The 20,311-nt window shown below is 43.3% G+C and overlaps 2 protein-coding genes across 4 annotated transcripts in view; one reads left to right on the top strand and one right to left on the bottom strand.

Moving 5' to 3' along the window:
• Positions 1-16,212, top strand: part of CORIN (corin, serine peptidase) — a 185,011-nt gene extending 168,799 nt beyond the window's left edge. For all 3 annotated transcript variants that reach the window (XM_045834548.1, XM_045834545.1, XM_045834546.1), the window contains 5 exons: positions 1,656-1,705; positions 1,858-2,032; positions 8,832-9,103; positions 10,485-10,618; positions 14,439-16,212. In XM_045834548.1, the coding sequence (XP_045690504.1) occupies positions 1,656-1,705; positions 1,858-2,032; positions 8,832-9,103; positions 10,485-10,618; positions 14,439-14,621 (814 nt within the window). In that variant the 3' untranslated portion in view covers positions 14,622-16,212. The remainder of the gene's footprint in view (positions 1-1,655; positions 1,706-1,857; positions 2,033-8,831; positions 9,104-10,484; positions 10,619-14,438) is intronic.
• Positions 16,213-19,030: 2,818 nt separating this feature from the next.
• The window catches only part of ATP10D (ATPase phospholipid transporting 10D (putative)), a 78,432-nt gene continuing 77,151 nt past the window's right edge, over positions 19,031-20,311 (bottom strand). Inside the window, exon 23 of the mRNA XM_045834374.1 lies at positions 19,031-19,992. Coding sequence (XP_045690330.1) covers positions 19,671-19,992 — 322 coding nt within the window. The 3' untranslated portion in view covers positions 19,031-19,670. The remainder of the gene's footprint in view (positions 19,993-20,311) is intronic.

Here is a 20,311-nt window from a genome sequence, read left to right as displayed (position 1 = left end):
TACCAACTAGATATGGGATCTTATGTAGCCAGAGTTTCCTGTAAAATAAATAGTTGAGATGGATAGTCTGGTGGCTTTTGCTAGTCCCATAAGCTATGATTTTGGATCTAACAAATAACAACTAACTATTGAGTATTTCTTCCATGTCAGGTTCAGTGGTGAGCTCTGAGGGGTTGTAGAAGTGAGTTAGAGGGATAATGAATGACCCTGGTCTCAAGGAATATACATCATATAAGTGGGCAGACAGGCTAGGAGCTAGTGAACAAAGTGAATTTCAGATTTGGAGGTGTTACAGAGAAATTAAGGATGCCGGGGGAGAGAGAGAGAGAGAGGGAGAGAGAGAAGAGTTACAACTTCAAGTCACGAGAAGGCAGAAAGCAAGTGTGCTTTTTCTGTATTATATGATTTGTCATATACAGATAATTACACAGATTGCCATGCAAATTTAGCAAGAACTGAAAATGCCATCAGTCTTTAAAAACAAATGTGGAAATGACGCGTGTAGGGATGGAAATGTACAGGACTCAGTGCAAATAACGCCCCCCTTTTATTACAAGATCTTTTATTACAAAATCATCAGCACGTAATTCTGTAACATAACAATATCACACTCAAGCACACCACATGATGACAGTTTAGGTGAAATGTTCAAATTAAAACTATAAATTATTATCCTCATATTATTACCCTACCAACCACACCTAAGCAGGCGTTACTTCTGTCAGATCCTGCATATATATGTATATATATATCCTGCATCCATATATATATGGATATATATATGGATGTATATTTTTTCTGAGAAGTCTAGGATTTTTAGCACATCACAGTATATTTGACAGTCCCAAAATATTTTTTGTCTTTTAAATTTACACCGTGAATAAATGCTTCATGGTTGGAAAAGAGCTTTGTTATTAAAACTAAACCGAATTCTCTAGCGTAACCACATTGAGAGATACTTAAACATGGCCCATGTTTTTGCTTTCTGAGGCTAAGTCCAATTTTTAGAAAGTTCTTCCCTCCCTGAATGTGCACACTTCCCATAAATTCTACCTACTCGTCCTGACCCTGCCGTCTACAGTGACGCGGGACAAAGCGAATCCCCCTTCTTCCTGGCAGCTGATCGTGGGCCCATACTTTAATATCAGAGCTCTAGGCAACATTCTTTTCCAGTTTCAATATTTTTATGTATCCATTCTCTAGCTTTTTAAAGTAATATTTTATTTCTTTAAAGCTATTTCTCAATGTTTTTTGGACATACATGCCTCTGCATGAGCATAAGAATCTGACACGGTCCCTGCTCACTGTAGAGCCTACGAAGTGGCCCAGTTCCCTCCTTTTTCTTCTCCCTACTTTGAAAATCATGGTTCGAGTTCATATGTTGGGTGGTGCCACCAGCCAACATGGCGTGGGGAACTTTGCTAACAATAGCTTCTCTTCTCACAAATGAGAACTTATATTATGATGATATTAAATAAACTAAGAAAAGAAGACACACACTCTCTGTACACCCCTCCCCCGAGGTGATTCCGACAACAGCCCTGCCTTGAGAACTGGCCTCAGGTAAGAGTTGAACCCGTGTCTTGCTGGCAGTGTTTGAAGTGAACAGCAAATGTGTAAATTGATATTATACCATCTCATGTTTCCTAATCTAGGCAGTCTTGTCACGGCGGAAGTAAGATTTCTCTTCTGTGTGCTAAACGAGGTGAGAGCGTGGGTGATGCCCCGGTGGGGATGTGAGCTTCATTTAACAGGGTTGGCTTGGGGGAAATGGTTACCTGCCTGTCTGTGATCGTAAAGAGCCAGGCATCTGGCTGGGTCTGGGGTGAGTCACACGTCTTTCCCGCTCCTTGGTAGACTGTGGGCGCCGCCCTGCTGCCCGAATGAGCAAGAGGATCCTGGGGGGTCGGACGAGTCGCCCTGGAAGGTGGCCCTGGCAGTGTTCCCTGCAGAGTGAGCCCAGTGGGCACATCTGTGGCTGTGTGCTCATTGCCAAGAAGTGGGTGCTGACAGTCGCCCACTGCTTTGAGGGGTGAGCTGCACCTTTTCTTTTTTGCTTTGTTTGGATCTGATAATTTTGTCACGTGGGCATTCTTAGTACATGTAATTCTCGGAAGCCAGTTCAGTGCAAAATCCACCATTGACCTATTGGGTTGACCCAAAAGTCTGTTATGTTTTTTTTTTTCCATAAAATAAAAGACACATTCTTCATTTTCACCAATAACTTTATTGATTTGGTTGTTTTGAGTATATTGGCTATCTTCTGCTATTGGGTTCTAGTGGGTAGAGGCCAGGGGTGCTGCTAAGCATCTACCACTACATAAGACAGCCCCACAGCAAAGAATTATTTGGCAAAAATGTCAGTACTATCAAGAAACTTCACGAACCACTTTTGACACATTCGATCAGCCATAGCGCCTTCTCCATATACTGCACAAACCTTTTTTTGCATTTCAGTTGCACATTTACATGTTTTGAAATAATAATGCATAATACACCAAAATGTTGCATATTTTCTTCCATCTTCAACATAAAAATGGTTGCACAAAAATTCAGCAATATTCATGTTTTTTTAAATGCATGCTGATATGACAGCTGTCACAATGCAATGTAACAAAATTGTTTCAAATGAAATTAAAGACAGCTAAGCACCACTAGAGCCATCGTACAGAAAAAGCAACAGACTTTTTGGCTGGCCCAATACCTCCTGGGCCTTTTTTCTGCTTAGCCTTTTCTACCCTTGGTGTTGTCAGCCTGCGTATGTGCTGCTCATTTATTGGCAGTGGATATCTGTTGCTTATGATTTATGTCCTAAGAGAGAGGAATAGGAAGAAGTTTAGCAGATTGACTCCAGCCAGCATTGGTTTCTTTTCTAGCCTTTTTCAATACATCAAATACATGTGAAGTTAAACAAGGTTGTTTACTCAAGGGGATACTACAGTGAGGTTACAGCACTAGGGGAACTGGTGAGGAATTTTGGAAGCAGAGTTAAAGGTGCAGTGTGTATTAGTCAGGGTTCTCCAGAGAAACAGACCAATGGGAGAGAGCAGGGGGAGAGAGAGAGAGGGAGAGATTTATTTTAAGAAATTGGCTCACATGATTGTGAAGCCTTGGCAAGCTCCAAATCTAATGGGGTTTATCTAACGGGGTTTTCCAGAAGACAGGAGAATTGAAGTTTAAGTCCAAAGGCAGTTGGGTAGTTGAATTTCTTCTTGCTCAGGGGAGGTACAGATTTGTTTTAGTAAATTCTCTGATTTATAAATCGAGGCACACCTACATTATGGAGGGTAATCTGCTTTACCCAAAGTCCACTGATTTAGCAGTTAATCTTTTTTTTTAATTGTGTTCTCCATTGCCATTTTCCCACTAATACCCCTGCCCTGCTGCAATCGCCACATTGTTGTCCATGACCATGAGTCCTTTTTCCTTTTTGCTCGATCCCTCTATGCCCTAACCTCCCGCCACCACTATGTGTCATCCTGCTTTCTATCTTTGAGTCTGTCCCCATTTTCTTTGTTAGTTCAATTTGTTCATTAGATTCCACATATGCGTGAAATCATATGGTACTTGTCTTTCTCTGACTGGCTTATTTCACTTAGCATAATGTTCTCTAGGTCCATCTATGCTGTCGCAAAGGATAAAATTTTCTTCTTTTTCCAGCTGAGCAGTATTCCATTGTGTAAATATCCCATAGTTGTTCTATCCACTCATCGACTGATGGACACTTGGGCTGCTTCCATATCTTGACAATAATATACCTTCACAGAAAAGTCCAGAGTAATGTGAGACCAAATACTTTGTCACTGTAGCCCAACCATGACAGCGCATAAAATTAGCCACGGCAGTATGCTTAAAGGGGCAGAAAAGTAAGACCAAGGGGACACTGACCCCAAACTGACAAATGTCACTGCAGAAGGTCCTCATCTGTTCCAACTATCTGCTATGCAAGTTAGGAGAAAAAAGACAAAACAAAACAAAGCAAAACAACCCAAACAAAACAACAACAAAGAAAAAAACCCTAAAAACTTTTTATGCTCACAGAAGATTCTGGGGGCCAGCCATGTGGAAGAACAGGGCTGGTGCAGCTTGTCTGCACTTGGCGATGTCTGGGCATCAGCTGGAAGACTCCAGGGTGGGGGCTGCCGCCCTCTCCAGTCCGGTGCCAGTGCTGCCTGTGGGCTGGGCCTCAGCGCCTCTGTGTGTGTGGGGCTCACAGTAGGGAGATGGCCTCCCGCAGAGTGAGCATCCCAGGAAAGGAGCCAGGAGGATGCTGTGTCCTTTGTGTTCTGGTGGGTGGAGGCCAAGGCCCCTGCCTCCAAAGTAGCAGCTCCTGCTGCTCCTGCTACGTGGCTGGAGCCCCACCCAGCCCCACCCAGATCCAAAGGAAAGAAATGCGAAATTCTCTTCTCCAGGGGAGGACTGTCAAAAAGTTTGAGGATATTTTTTAAATAACCACCCTACCACCAATTTTATTTGCTCTATTTTTAATAATTTTATTTTATTTAAAAATCATATTAAATCATAGGAAAAATTTAAAATAACTCACAGTTCTATCACTTAATGGATTATTTTTATTTGACTGGTTAACTTATAGGAACACAATGCAATTTTATTTATTTGCCTATTTGCCTATTTTATTTTCTTTCTCAGCTTTGCCTCTTACTGTGTAACCATGGGTTAATTCATTAACCTCCCTGGGCCACACTGTCCTCCCCTGTGAAATGAGGGAAATAACAGTTCCTACCTCACAGGGCTGGTGCAGGCAGGAATGAGCCAGTGGAAAGCCCTGAGAACCATGCCTGGTATCAATATGTGGGACAATGATAAAGGTCAACTCTTTTAAAAAATTATTACTAAAAATCATGCATTCTACCCTTTCCCTTGGCATATGGCATCAGTATTTTTGCATTTTGCTAGCACTGTTTTTATCTTCTCTCACACTCACCTTTCCTTTCTCACCACCCTTGTGGTAGCCCCTGTTGGAGCCTGGGGAACGTCCTCCACAGCTGTCAGCAAATACATTCCCCCCAGGGTGTCGTCGTTTCCTGTTCTGGTTGGAAATCACACTCTGCACTTGTGTTTGTGCGGTGGCTTTCTCTCGTAGCAGCAGATCGTGGCCATCCCCCGGGTCAACAGATACAGCTCAAATATGTTTTCCAAAGTTAAATGATATTCTATAATATAGATTAACTGTAACTTTTTCTATTATTCCCCAGTTGATGGACATTCAGGTTAGTTCCACTTTGCTGCCATTTTAGCAGTACTGCAGTGCATCTTCTTATACAAAGCTACTCACCCACTGATGCTCTTCTTGCTGCAGGATAGGGTTCCAGTGCAACGGTTAGTTTCCATGGGCGTTGGAAAGAGGAATGCACATTTCCTTCCTTCGAGTGCTAACCTAATAGGGATCCAGGCACTTAAACAAATAATTAGATTGTAATGTGGTAAGTGATTGTAAAATGGAAATGTGTATGTCCAATTATTTGACTGCTCTTTTTGGAGAAATAAAATACAAAGAAACCAGTACCTCCTCTGGAGAACATTTAATGTGTAAGGCCCCAAATGATGGGACAAGTCTGTGTCGTATGTCAGGAAATACACTGCAGTGTTATTGCTTCGGAAGAGGCCAGATGTTCCCAAATGTCTTTTCCAGTTCTGATTTATAACTCCGTGATAAGCGGGAGACTATACTAGCAAGAGTACATTCATCAAAAGCTGATTACCTCAATGAATCCAACAGCTCTTTAAGGGAAACACATTCTTCATGCGCTAGTTAATCCAGGTTCATACCCCACTTTTGTCATTTCCACATGTGCTGGCCAAGTTTCCTCTTTCACAGACAGACCTGTGAAGTTAAGAATAAGCTTTGCAATAGAGAAAAAGTGTGTGTTTATAATTAAGGAAATGGATAAGATATCAAAGGCCTTGGTGAAATTTTATGGAACACTAAACTCAACAGAACTGTCAGTTGGGGCCTGGCTTACCCACAAGAAATTAGAAATTGCCCAACTTCCAACAAGCCTTCATTTGAATGCGTGTTAATACCTCGGATTCTGTTTTACAGTTTCCCCAGTGGCCCTGCAAGCTTTTGGGAACTTCTAATTATAAGCCTTACTGTCTGCCGGAGCCAACAATTGCTGCAATTAATGGGATTTACTTCATATCCTGATCCCGTATTTTGGCAAAGCCAGTGTGGCTCATCTGTAGGTCTTCTCAAGCCTGTCTCTTTTAATTACATTGATGGTAAAAAAATACAAATTTGTTTTGCTCTTCCACGGAGAGGTATTTATAAATCCCAAGTGAAAATTAAAAACGTGAGCTACCAAGTCGATCAGATCGAGTTCCATATGCCCTAATAACTGTTCAGCTCCAGCAGTTGGAAGGAAGAAAGACTTTGCTTTTCAGGGGCAAATTAACAATTTTCCTGCCTTCTTCTGCCTCTGAAAGACATAAGAATGAACATCCCAGGCTGGCACACAACTAGTAGTTATCAGAAGTATCTAATGTCTCTCCAGGAAACCTGCATAAAACACTGTCATCCTTAATCCCTAACCTACCAGGTCACCCTTGTCTCGGTTTCTCTCACAAGACTTGTGTTGCTTGTCTGTGCTTCTTCCCCATCATCTCCATCCATCAGTCCCCCCATCTTGCTTCTTTCTGCAGCTCACCAAGTGTCTTGGCCAGTCCTCTCACAGGGACCTCCAACTTCCTTCTTCCTAGATCTTTCTGCCATACGTACCAGGCAGACCCATCCTGATGAAGTCTTTTAATAGCCTCAGAAAAAGGAAGTGAGACATTTGGTCTGACTTTTTAGACTGAACCCATGTTATGTTCTCATGATTGCTGTTTTATCTTCTAGGTGCTTATGAACTATGCCAGTCATTCACAGTTTGTTTTTTCATTTTACCGACTTGCGGGATTCGGTCCCTTACTGTCAGTAATAATGCCCACGAAAACAGGAATTCTCCATTTTGTATCCATGCCTCCCCTGGGGTGCTGTTTTCTGGCATCACTGGGGGGTGAGCCAGTGGGTTGTAAAAAGCCCCCAGGGACGCGGACCTGACTCCACTCTCACCACTGCCCTGTCTGCCTGTGGAGGAGCTCTCTGTCTTCCTTCCCCCTCCAGTGGAAAACATCTGGGTGAAGGACATAGCCAGCCATTGGCCTAAAATATGGGCTAATCAGAGTTTCTGGGGTTTGCCAAAACTGGGAGCTCTTCCCTTTCTAACCTTCATAGTTACTTGTTTCCTCTAGTCTTGCAGCTGTCCATCCACGGACTCCGCCCCTGCACCTGAACGTTCCCCAGCTGACCGTTGCTGAGGAATATCACACACCCGACTGCTCACTGAGCTCACGTCAATTGTAGGACCATGAATCCCAAATGGGCATCTAACAATATGGGACACTTCTAATATATTCCCACAGGAAAGTCACTTTTCTACCCTTAAAGACAAGTCTTTGACATCTTTTCCTTTTTTCTCATTTACTCTCCACTGATTTCACCTCATACTTCATGAAGAAGACAGACACCATCATACCTTTAACCTTGTTTCATCCCCAATTCCAACAAAGTACTCGTGTCTATGGCCGCATCTCCTACTTTCCCTGGAGTGTGTCCCTGATCTTATTTAAGGACAATTATTTCCCCTTTTATCTTTTCATTGACTTTACTCCTTAAACCCTATTTTGCATCATCAATTTCTCCTTTTCTGGCTGGATTATTCCCTTCAGCAAACATGCCTTAATGTCGTAACTCAAGCCTCTTTCTCGTGACTCCACAACCCTCTTCAGCTACTGCCCCTGTCAGCTACAATGCACAGTCAAAGTCCTGAAGTCACTGCAGTCACCGTCTCCACACTTACTTCCTCCATTTTCTCCTCAGCCTACTTGGAATGTGCTCTCATCAACATCACTACAAGGAATGGCATTTATTAAATTTTTTACAGTTTTTTCTTTTTTACTGATTCCAGAAAGGGGGAAAAAGGGAGGGAGAGAAACATCAATGGGTTGCCTTTCGCAGGCACCCTGACTGGGGACAGAACCCATAACCCGGGCATGTGCCCTCCCTGGGAATCAATCCCATGACCTTTCAGGTTGCGGGACGATGCCCTGAGCTACAACCGAGCTACACCGTCTAGGGCTCAGAGTCTTTAGTGACTTCCGTCTTGCCGTGCTCAATGGGAATTTTCAGTTTCTGACTCACTGGAATCCTCCCCAGTATTTCGTCACTACATCCTTCTTGAAATACTTTTCAGTTTTCTTTTAGAGTAACAAAACAATTTCTTGTTTTCCTCTTATTTCCCTGACCTAACCTTTTATTTTTATTTTCTGTCTCCTTTTTTTAGGGCAGTAAAATTTTAGTACCCATAGCTTTCATGGACCATAGGTTTGCGACCCCCTAAAAGTCATATGTTGAAACTCTAACCCCCAATAGGATGGTATTAGGAGGCAGGGGCCATTGGGAAGCTAATTAGATTATGAGAGTGGAACCCCCCATGGTGGGATTAGTGTCCTGATAAGGAGAGGAAGAAAGCCTGCTCTCTCCCTTTTCACCACACGAGGACACCACAGGGAGAAGCCGACTAGAACCCAGGAAGAGGGCCTTCAGCAGGCTGAGCAGGTGGCGCCCTGACCTCAGACTTCTGGCCTCCAGAACCATCAGAAATAAATACTTGAAGTTTAGGCTATCCAGGCTATGGTAATTTGTTGCAGCAACTCAAGCTAAAACAAGGGTCCAGTTCTTGACTTTCTTATCCATCTTCACTCACATGGAGCTGAGTTTTCTCTCTAGTGAGTTTAAGATGCCAAAAGCTCTCGAATTGTTATTTTAGGAGAGAGAGTGCTGCAGTTTGGAAGGTGGTGTTTGGCATCAACAATCTAGACCACCCATCGACGTTCATGCAGACGCGCCTCGTGAAGACCATCATCCTGCACCCTCGCTACAGTCGAGAGGTGGTGGACTATGACATCAGCATAGTGGAGCTCAGTGAAGACATCAACGAGACCAGCTACGTCCGGCCGGTCTGCCTGCCCAGCGCGGAGCAGTCGTTAGAACCTGACACGTACTGCTACATCACAGGCTGGGGGCACATGGGCAACAAAAGTAAGCCAGGGTCATCAGCAGCACTTTCCTTCCAGCTTGTAACCAAAAACCCCTGCATTCCTTGCTCGCCTTTGGCAGTGCTCTCTCCCATGTCACTTCTAAAGGTGTAGACACAGATGGTAAATACTAAGCAGGTGTGTGTCACAGTCTCCCCTCCATGCAAATGATAGATGTCAATAAGGCACTTAAATCTGCTCAGAAGCAACCTCAAAAATGCTTGTCCACACCTCAGAACCTTTCTCTGGGGGGCCAGAACCAACGTTTTGGAGCCACCATGCAAGGTGAGACCTGGCAGTCATCCCTGCATGGACCGTCTCCTACGATGATGTGCACTCTCTGCAGGCACACCCACTGGGCACCTCTCTCTAGCGGTCGGCACTTCCGCTCCCACAGCCGGGATGCACTCACATTTCCATTCCTGGGTGACAATTGGTCTTACTGACTTTTTGTGACACAACCTGTAAGTCGTTCTACAATGAAAACCGATTTGCTATTTGCCCACTTAAATTGACTAAAATAGTTTGGCTCCCTAGTGACTTAAACATATAAAACAAAGAAATTTAAAAATGTGTACTACTCACTCCCAGCCCCAAATGGGACTCTCATGAGTTTAGAACAAGAATTTAATCTGTGAGACATATTCGTTAAAGGCCGCTCCGTGTCAAGGGTACGGCCATGGCTCTTCCGCCCAACAAGGCGCCCTCACACACACACACACCACCTCACCATCGCCATCCAAGAGCGGGGCAGGGCGGATAGTTTGGTAGAGTGGCAAAACCACTCAAGATTCGAGTCCATTGCTATTCTTCAAGAACTTTCAAGCAACATGGGGAATTCACATATTCCTCTCTGCCACTAAGGGATGATTTTGTCCCTTTCAACATCTCCGTCCTGTCCTCTACGATTAAAGGTTCTTACCTCAGTAATGGCCACTGTAGCCCATGGTGAGACACATTCTTTAAACCAAGGAGACAAAGGGCAGACCCCGCCCCGCTGGAGCCGACGCTGAGCTGGCTGCCTCCTATCTGGGGCAGAGCTGTGGCCTCATTGTTTTCCATTTCATTGCGGTGGCTGCTGTTTTTATTGCAGCATGTATAATAAAAGGGGGAAAGTGTGAGCCAAGTTATCTAACCAAGTGACTCAGCCACTCTGTGCCTCGCTTTTCTCAATAAAATAAATGGGTTTGACTAGATAATTGCTGTTGACACTTCTAATAAGAAAATTCTGATTCCAAACAAGCCTTGTCTTTGAAATGACATTTTAAGTAAGGAATATGGTTTTGGGGGTATAAAAATATGTGACTGCTCTAATACATGACTGGCTTCATTTTTGAGCCATTTATCCTCTTGCGTATCTTACGTCTTCTTTTTCACGACGCCAGTGCCTTTCAAGCTGCAGGAGGGAGAAGTCCGCGTCATCTCCCTGGAGCAGTGCCAGTCCTACTTTGACATGAAGACCATCACCGCGCGGATGATATGCGCCGGCTACGAGTCCGGCACAGTCGACTCGTGCATGGTAGGTTGTGCCCTGCTGACTCAGGCGATTCTGTTCAGCAATAACCTCGATGTGTCCGTAGAAACTCACTATTATTCATGTGTGGCCCTTTGGGAGGATTTTTTGGGAAAATCATTTGTTAGCAGATGTTTATTCACCCTGTGACTCGCCGTACAACCTCCATGCCCTTCACTCACTTGGGTGGCCTGCAGCTCTCTCTTCCACCGCATGGAGGCAGCACTGGAGTCAGCGACGGGAAGGAAAGCAGCTCTTCTGGTCCATCTCATCGGACCCTTTTAGTGACTAAGACAAACGAGTTTCTAACAGGAGCAAGTGGTAACCATGGCTCCAACCAGCCAGTTCCAGGAAGCAGGGGGATACCAAAGGAAGTTTGTAGGGTGAAGATATTAGAGCACACACAACACCCCAGCTTCCAGGGGGTGTGACAGAGCCACCTCTGTCTCAGGAGCTGATCACACCGGCCTGCACTCAGTTGTCAACATGCCTTCGAATGACACTGAATGTGACCTTCAGACACTCAGGATTCCTGGTCACAACAATTCGTAGAGCATGCTGACTAAGCAATTCAGGGAAGCATTTTTATTTTTACTTAATAAATATTCATTGAATATTACACTAGACCAGCTCCCAGGGAATGATGAAAAAGGGCAGGTGCTCAAAGAAGCATACAGCAGAGAGGGAACAGCAATCACGTCAGGGCTATGAAGCAAGTAGAACCAATTGCCCCCTCCCCACCCCCTATCCCCGACCACACGCACATTTCTGAATTGGAGAAGAGTTTCAACAATGTCATTACCATAAGCTAATGTAATAAAATGACACTTCCGATGGTCCTGTTGCAGAGTGGGCAAATCAGGGGACTGGAAGTGGCCCGGTGGTGATCCCTTAGACTGCCAGGAGGCAGACTGCCAGGTCCCTAGGTGTTTCACTGAGGTCACCTTCCCTTTTGCCCCTTGGCCGCAGGTCAGCCCGCTGAGGTGGACAATGGTGAAGGGATCCCTGCCTTCCAAGCAAGAGTCCCAGGTGTGACTTCCCAAGCCAAAAAAAGAAAGAGTGTTTGGAGTCCGAATGGCATGGGGCTTGGGATGTAGCATTTGCAGCCTGAAAGGTTTGGGTTGGATCCCATGTCTGCCAGGAAGAACCATGTGACCTGGAGAAGTTGTCTAACCTCTCTAGAAAGTTTTTTCATGAGTACAGTGGGACTGAGTCTAATTTGCAGGATGTTTTGAGGACTGAATTAATGTATGTGAAAGCTCCCCTCTTTCACATATGCATGGGTGATGTCTGGCATATTTACTCAGTGAACAGTAACTATATGAATATTAATGTCTATCATTTGGTGCTTATTGCATTGTGGGATCTCTTCCAAATACTTTATAGTCTTTCATTTAATCCTTACAATTACCTGCTGTGGCAGTATCATTACTTTTCCTAGTTTACAGATCTAGGAAAGAAGGGACCAGAGTAGTTAAGTTATTTACCCAGTATCACCCAGCACGAAAGGTGGTAGAGTAAGGCTCTCCTAGTAGCAATGACTAGTATGAATCCATTTCTGCAGCATGATTTGGAGGTCTACCAAAAAGGAGAGTCTCTTCCTCGCTTGGTCACTGCCAGGGGAGGGGCAGAAGGGTGACTGGCAAAAGAGAGCTGAAGGCTGTGCACAGACACGGGCATGCGCATGCTCCCATCCTGATGTCTGGTAGAAACCGAGTCATGCCCGCCCCTTTAATAGTGGGAGTTCAGCCCTGTGGGTGTCTCAGATGCACACCAGAGGTTCTCCAACACAGCTCCAGGTAGAAAATAAAACAAACAAAAGCTACTTTTTATTAGGTCTGGAGCAAGACTGTTCACCAGAACCTCTCATTATTGGAAGCTGTGGGTCCCTTTGTAAAGGTCTAGAAGTCATTGGGATTAGTACAGAAGCCAAACATTGACTTTGGCCTAAAGCCCAATATTACTAAGAGGGAAAGAGGACAGATTATGCCTCATCTGTATTCTCCATTCCGTATGAAACAGCTGCTTCTTCCCCTATTGTGTTCTACCTTACAAATGTCCACTGCCTCACTAATCCCTCCTCCAAACCCACGCCGGGGGTCACTTTCTGTTCCTCTCCAGCTGGAAGTAATCATTCATTCCTTTGAAGATGCCTTTATTTATAGTCCTTCGATTTTGCTTTCATGTCAAGGTGTTCTTGTTGCCAAAGCAGCCTTCTGCCCCTCAGTGACCAAAAATAGTGCCTTCATCTGTGTGGACCTTACCACGAAACCTTGCAAAGAGTGGATGCTGAATAATCGCCTGGCTGAACTTCTGCCCTGGCGGGGCAGAGTGGACTTGCAGACACGTTCCACTCTGATCACTCTCTGGTTAACAAGTAGCTCAACCCAAACCAGTCAGCATCTCAGTATTTCTTTTACATAAGGGGAGATTTTAAAAATTGTGGAATATGTCTAATAAAAATGCTTCCAGTAAGTTTTGCTTACATTTTTTCCATTAGGCTTTTCAGCAGAATAATTTATTCAGCCCCTTGCAAGGTCCAGGCTCATGATCTAGGCTCTGGCATTGGTCATTCCCGGATGCAAGGGTCACCGCCTCCACAAAGGCACCCAGCACAATAAAAAATTCAGCTCTGCTTCAACATCTCAGTCGTATTCACTCCCATTTCTAAGAAGCAGGTAGTCTCGTAGTTGCAGGGCTGCAGACCCGGTGCTAGACTGCCTGAGTCGAAATTCTAGCCCTGCCAGTAAGCCAGTTATAAAGCTGTTGTGCTTCGTTTCTGTTATCTCTAAACTAAATAGAATAATAATTATATTACATTATTATTATCAACATACGGATTTTGGGAGGATTAAAGGAGCTAATACAGGGAAAGTGTTCAGAAAAGTGTCAGTAAACAGGACTACGATTGTTCTTCAACATTTCCAAGTGGGAATGACCATAGATGTACTTCCAAGTTGGACACTCTTGCTGGGCAAGGAGAATCTGTGAATCTCCACCACAGTCACACCCTGATTTTCTAAGGTACCAGTCCTTCTCTTCTGAGGAGCTGCAGGATATGCCCTCTAGCCTCCTCTGATCTTCTCACAGGTAGCAAATAGAAACTTGATAAAGTCATAATGTTTTAAGGTTAATTATATGTGGCCAAAGAACAGAATAAAACTCAAATAAGACTTAAATATCAAGAGTGAAAATCTTTATGCATATGAATGAAATAAAATATAGGTTATAAAGACATATAAATAATTCTTATGTGGTATTTCCCATTCAAGCATGCTAGTTGAAAAGATTCTAGAAACTATTAAGAGATGTAATGCGTGGTCCCTAAGTATGTTTTATTTAATGCATTCTTTCACATAGCAAGAATCTTGAAAAGAGTAAGTTATTTTAGAATACTTTTCTAGTGTTTCTTATGGAAAAAAAATCTTTGAATGTTCCATTTTGGGTTCTTTGTATATTTGTAAAATGGATCAAAATTAAAGAATGAGATTGTGAGAGACTTGATTCTGGTACTTTAAAAAAATTTATGACATATTTTGATAAGCATGGGAACTGACTGAAAAATGTCTTCTGATTTCACAGAAAGAAGGAATAGAATCCTTTCCCAAACCATTCCTCTCCTTTTAAAGACGTTTCAACTGTCCGTTTGGAAGTCCCATTTAAGTAGTGAAAAGCATGTTCCCCCCACGGGCTGACAATAAAAGCTTTGTTGAAATTTTCCATAGTTGGTTAAGCTGGGTTTGGCTCTATTGTCCCCTCAGGACAACGTGGGCGTCATTAGGGCTCTGAAATACCAGTGACTAACGTCCACTGCCATTCATTACAGGGTGACAGCGGTGGACCTCTCGTCTGTGAACAGCCTGGAGGACAGTGGACATTATTTGGTTTAACTTCATGGGGCTCCGTCTGCTTTTCCAAAGTCCTGGGGCCAGGAGTTTATAGCAATGTGTCATACTTCCTCGAATGGATTGAGAGACAAATATACATTCACACCTTTCTCCTAAACTAACTCCAAAGGTGCCTGGAGACTTTGCCAGCGACACTCAGAGGAAATGGCCGTGGCTGTGGGGAGCGCCCTGCAGACAGACAGCCGTGCAGAACAGCCCTCCCCATGGGCGGGGACGCTTGCAGCCTACTGTGCATTTTCATGTTTGTTTCGGTCTAACGTTATACAGCTTTATTTTCCAGCTTTATGTTTCCCTTCTTTCAAGTTCAATGAAAGTCTTTTTAAAAAAGGAGGCTGATTTTGTTGTTTTGTCAGCCTAACCTTGACTGTAGCGCAAAATGGTTACCTCTGGAGAGTTAGGCCACTGCCGGCACTGGGGGAACAAGTTACAGCGCTCCCTCTCACCAGTCACAGAAAGGACGTTGGGATCCAGACTGACTAACCTTTGCCAGCTCGCTTCTCAAGCACAGTAGCATAGCGGCAACTTTCAGTATTAACTTGGTGACTGACTTGCTTTTGATTTATTAAAAGCCAAGATGGTACACATGCTTAAGTTATTTACTATTACTCTTCTAAAGTTCGCAAAATTGTGAGCACTATGAAAGACAGGCAGAGGTGGTGTCCCTGTAGGTCGCTGCAAAAGCAAGACCCAGTGGCCATGAAGCCCTGCAGACATTGGTGTTAGCACTGGCCTTGCGATTGCCCGTTCTGAATGTAAGCCATGGTTGGTGTTTGGCAGGGGAGTCTCCATAGAACCATTTTTGGGTAGCTGGGCTTTGTTCAGTGTATGTCAGCTGGCCAGCTGAGATTACAACAGTGAGGAAAATATCCATGGGCAATATTTTATTTTGTTCTGTCTGTGTGACAATGCATTTGAGATTACAGTTTGCCAAAGGATAACTGGCTTTACACCAGAGAGATGCAATTACAAAGGATTAGATTGCACCCCACTCGCAGTGAAGTAATTTCCAGTTCGTCCATACCAGTACAGAAATATATCTCAAAGTACAGAAAAACTCTGCATAACATTTTGTAATTTTCCCTGAGAGGGTTTTAATAGCTGGTGTTGCCATTTCTTCTACTGATAATTAAAACAAAGTTTTGAAGATGCTTTTAAGCACCAGACCACTTTCCCCACATCAATTTCTGAAGTCATCAGTGGTTAAAGTATTTTCCACATGAAAAAGCTTCAAAACACAAATCATCTCCTGCACTTAATTGAATCAGTTAGTCAGGCACCCATTGCTGCCACACCCAAAGGCCTTTGGAAGAAGCAGAATTCTGTACTCACCTCCACCAGCACCAGCAGTGCCTCAGCACTCCACGCAGACTGCCTGTGGTTTTAGACACGTATTTTTGTACTCTTTTTCTATCTGTACACATATTTGAAATTCAAAAAGTTGTCTTGACACTTCCCATGTTATTTATCTTTTGTTTTGCAGTTTGTAGTAACCTGATGAGAATGTGAAATCCAGTCATTGAATTTTGGTCACAACTGTATGGAAGCTTAAGAACCTATGTCAGTTTATTATAGTTGTAGGTGCATACTTAGTGTAACAACTTTTAGTCTTGCTCAACTTACGTTCAGTGAAATGTACATATTGTACTTATTTTAAATAACCATTAATACAAATAAACTGGTATAATCTTTTTTTATGTATACGGAGCATGAATAAGAAGTCCCAGAAAACTGTGTCTCCCAATGTGATAGCAGGCGGCCCAGCTTCCCACCAATCAAAACTTTCCTGTCTTATCTCTGTCACGGAATCATGCTCTTACTTTAGATGACAGATCAATGTTCAATTAGCTGGAAGTTAGAGGTTGCTAGTACTCTCGCATTGCCTGTTGAGTGTCCAGTGAAGATTTAAGGCCTGGTAAGAGTGTAAGGAGCTTTACTTTCTAGAATACATTTTAGGAAACTGATCCAATTCTTTTATTTTTTTATTGTTATTTTTAAAATATTTTATTATTTTTTAAAGATTTTATTTATTTATTTTTAGAGAGGAAGGGAGGGAGAGAGAGAGAGAGAAACATCAATGTGCGGTTGCTGGGGGTTATGGCCTGCAACCCAGTCATGTACCCTGGCTGGGAATCGAACCTGCGACACTTTGGTTCGTAGCCCGAGCTCAATCCACTGAGCTACGCCAGCCAGGGCCAATATTTTATTTTTTAAAGTATTTTACTTATTTATTTTTAGAGAGAGGGGAAGGGAGGAAGAGAGTGAGAGAAACATCAGTGTGTGGTTGCCTTTCACGTGGCCCCCACAGGGGACCTGGCCCACAACCCAGGCATGTGCCCTGACTGGGAATCGAACAGGCCATCCTTTGGTTCACAGCCCACCCTCAGTCCATTGAGCTACACCAGCCAGGGCTATTTTATTTTTTTTTTAACATCTTCACCCGAGGACATTTTTTCATTGCATTTTAGAAAGAGAGGACGATGGTGAGAGAAACATTGATGTGACAGAGAAACATCGATCGGTTGCCGTCTTGTACGCATCCCAACCAGGTACTGAACCCGAAAGCTGGATATGTTCCCTGAGTGGGAATCAAACTGTGACCTTTTGGTCTGCAGGGTGACGCTCCAGCTGACTGAGCCGCAGAGGCCAGGGCATCCAATTCTTTCATTAAGTCTTTGGGGGTAAAATTACATCCCAAAATATATATTAATCAATTTTTCTTGGCTACCAGTAGCAATGACATCATACTCTAAGTCTCTTAAAATTCAGTGAAATGTGCTGAATACCAAAATGTAGCAGTTCACTCACAGCAGCTTGGGTAACTTGTGTAGGAGTTACTTATTTGTAAGTGAGACCATTTAAAGGCTTAATACAGATCCAAGTTCTTTTTCACCTGAAAGCCAGGTGTGTTTAAGAACCCAGAATTTGCCTGACTGGTGTGGCTCAGTGGGTTGGGCCTTGTCCCCAAATCCTAAGGTTACTGGTTCGATTCCTGGTCAGGACACTTGCCTGGGTTTCAGCCCAGGTCCTTCCTTGGCTGGGGGCATGCAAGAGGCAACCAATCAATGTTTCTCTCCCCTTCCTCCTCCCTCCCCCTCTCTCTAAAAAACATAAATTTTTAAAAAGAACCCAGAATATTTCAAAGTTAAAAAAATACACTTTAACATCCAGTAGTACAATTTTTGTAGCAAATATAGGAACATTATTTTAAGTGTATAAAGAGCATCACCTCTGTTGAGGGCATTGAGTTGTGCCTAGTTTATAAAAGATTTTTCCGTTTTCAGAGTACTCGGGTTTCTGGAATTGTGGTTGAGAGATTGCGGCCCCATAGCACGAGCACTCAAGAGTTTCATCTGCTCCGATGTGCAGGTACTTAACGGATTGTCTTAGTCTGTATGGCTCATTCCTGTCCTCCTTAGATTCTAACCTTTTATTTACTAGTAAAACTATCTCTAAATTTTTATTTATCAGAAGATGATGATCTCAGGAAATGCACACCAGCTACTATGAGGATAACAGAGGAAATAACATCACTAATTGTTCCATACAAGAAAAAGCCAAAAACACTATTCTGGTAAAAGGTGTACTTTGGAATTTTCCCTCTAAGTTCTGGAACCACTTACAGCTGGATTCTGTGAATGTCTAGAGGAGTGACAACAGTGCACATTATTTATGAAACAGTTTATTTAAAAAAAACAATAAGGAAGTGGAAGCAACTTCCATTAGCTCTGTGACATTTTACAAGTTCTGGAAAGTCTATGTAGAAGACTATTTGCAATCATATCAGAAGGTTCCATAAACATCAGACCAGGACAGTGGGCAGCAGGTAGGAGATAAAGCCCTGAGAATAATATTCAGAGTTTAATAGTCATTCGGACAATAAGAATGGAGCAATGGCATGGAGATTTCATGAAGGAAATACCGGGTGACTGGCAGCAATTTTGACAATTTTCAAATGAACAGATACAGAATTTTAAAAGAACAAGAGTACACGATCTTATAATAACACCCGGCCTTACTTGGGATAAATTATTTCTTTGTTCCAACCAAAACCAGCATATAGGACTGGTAACACCAGTTAACCTGCTATATACAGATATGCCTGTTCTAAAATGTGTTAAAGACCAAATTCTCACAAGAACCTCATGGACTCCTTCTGAGAACCCCCTATATTAGCCTCAATTCATATCTCCTTTTTAGACGTTCCAACACCTGAAAAGCTGTATGGCTGGTAAGGACAAGAAACCCTCAAGTGGTCTCTTGAAGATTGTTTTGACACTGATTGTTGTCTCATTCCGGTCATGCTGTTGTCACTTTGAGAATACAGGACATTGCCAAATGGGCTACACGCTCAGCTGCGTCTGCCTGACTTACCCACGGCTTCGGTTTCCCAGTTGACGTCCGCACACAGGTGGACCTCAAGAAGGGGCTTCCTTTGCCTGAAGCTGGCTCCCATTCCCTGCGGGAGCCTGGGCATCCCGCCCCCCCCCGCCCCCGCCAGCCCCCACCACTTCCCAGCTCAGGAGAATGCTGAAACCAGCAGAGGTCCACTTGACATCCTCAGCCAGAAGACAGAAACCATCTTCTCTCAAAAAATAAAAAGCTATTAATAATACTATTTTTAAATAGTATCATTGTTATCCTATTTTAGGTACATTGTTGTTTAAAAGGCTCTTGGAATTTTTTTCCTCCGGAAATCAACCATTTATAACATTTTTTTTCCATGTAGAATTCTCAGAATTCTAACCAATCTAAAACTACTTTTTTTCTGAATTAAAAAAAAATCAGATTGGAGTCTGCTTATTTAAAGCATTTCTCTGGAATCTGAGCTCTCAGAGTAAAATAAATATATCTCAAATGAATCTCCTTGAAAACATTTATATGTCGAAGACAATAAAAAATGCTTTTACAAAATCCCCAGTGTTTCATAAAAGCATTTGATTGTGAATTAAATATTTTACTCCCCTGAACTCTGTCCAGGTCAAATGTGACATGCACAATGAAGGCCATCGCACTGGCTTTCTCAAGGAAGTAAAATGTCCTTGACCCTTAGGGACAGGCCCAAGTCACTCCTGCTCGGTAGAGGTGCCTCTTCGAAGGCTCTCTCCACACCGAAGGAATATGTGCAGCTGCAAAGAGGGCCTCCTGCTTCTTTACCCCTTCGAGGGCTCAGCCATCCCTGAGGTCTTGGTTTCAGAGCAGTGCGAGTCCAACGCGGTCTCGCACACAGAGGTGCTCTCTCGCTCAGCAGCACAAAGAGTTGCTGACGTCATTCCAATGACAGCGGGGCCACACATGGGTCTTGACTTGGCAGCTGGGTGGTTGGCACATGTAGTTGTCACCTGACCCACCTTTCCCGCTCCCCTCCACTTCTTGAAGGCTTCAGCCCTCTCCTCTGGAGTCAGTCTGTCGAAGTGCTTAGCCCTCAGAAGCGGAGATGGAAACAGGGATCCCTGAAGAACTCGGTACATAAACCTAGGTTACAGAAAGCATCACGGAATTACATTCACCTCAAATGCATCATGGGACACAAAAAGCACCAATGAGAAATAGTAAAAGTGTCTGGTGGCCATTTGCCTCCTTGAGGTAAAGAGGGAGGATAAGCTAAATACATAATGGAGATGACAATATTAAATAAATTAATGTTTGTAAAGCACTTAAGAAATTGTGAGTATCTTACCAGTGCTTATTAAATAAATAAAGCAGAAATCTATAATAGTAGAGACACCAACTAGTGCTATGTTACAGGCATGATGTTAGGTTAAACAGGAAAGAACATGTAAAGCGGGCAGGG

The sequence above is a fragment of the Phyllostomus hastatus genome, unplaced genomic scaffold (assembly GCF_019186645.2).
Source record: "Phyllostomus hastatus isolate PE091 unplaced genomic scaffold, TTU_PhHast_1.1 phas_contig_196, whole genome shotgun sequence".
In the NCBI taxonomy this organism is placed as follows: domain Eukaryota; kingdom Metazoa; phylum Chordata; class Mammalia; order Chiroptera; family Phyllostomidae; genus Phyllostomus; species Phyllostomus hastatus.
Note: the sequence above shows the minus strand (reverse complement) of the source record. Positions and strands in the feature narration are given on the sequence as shown.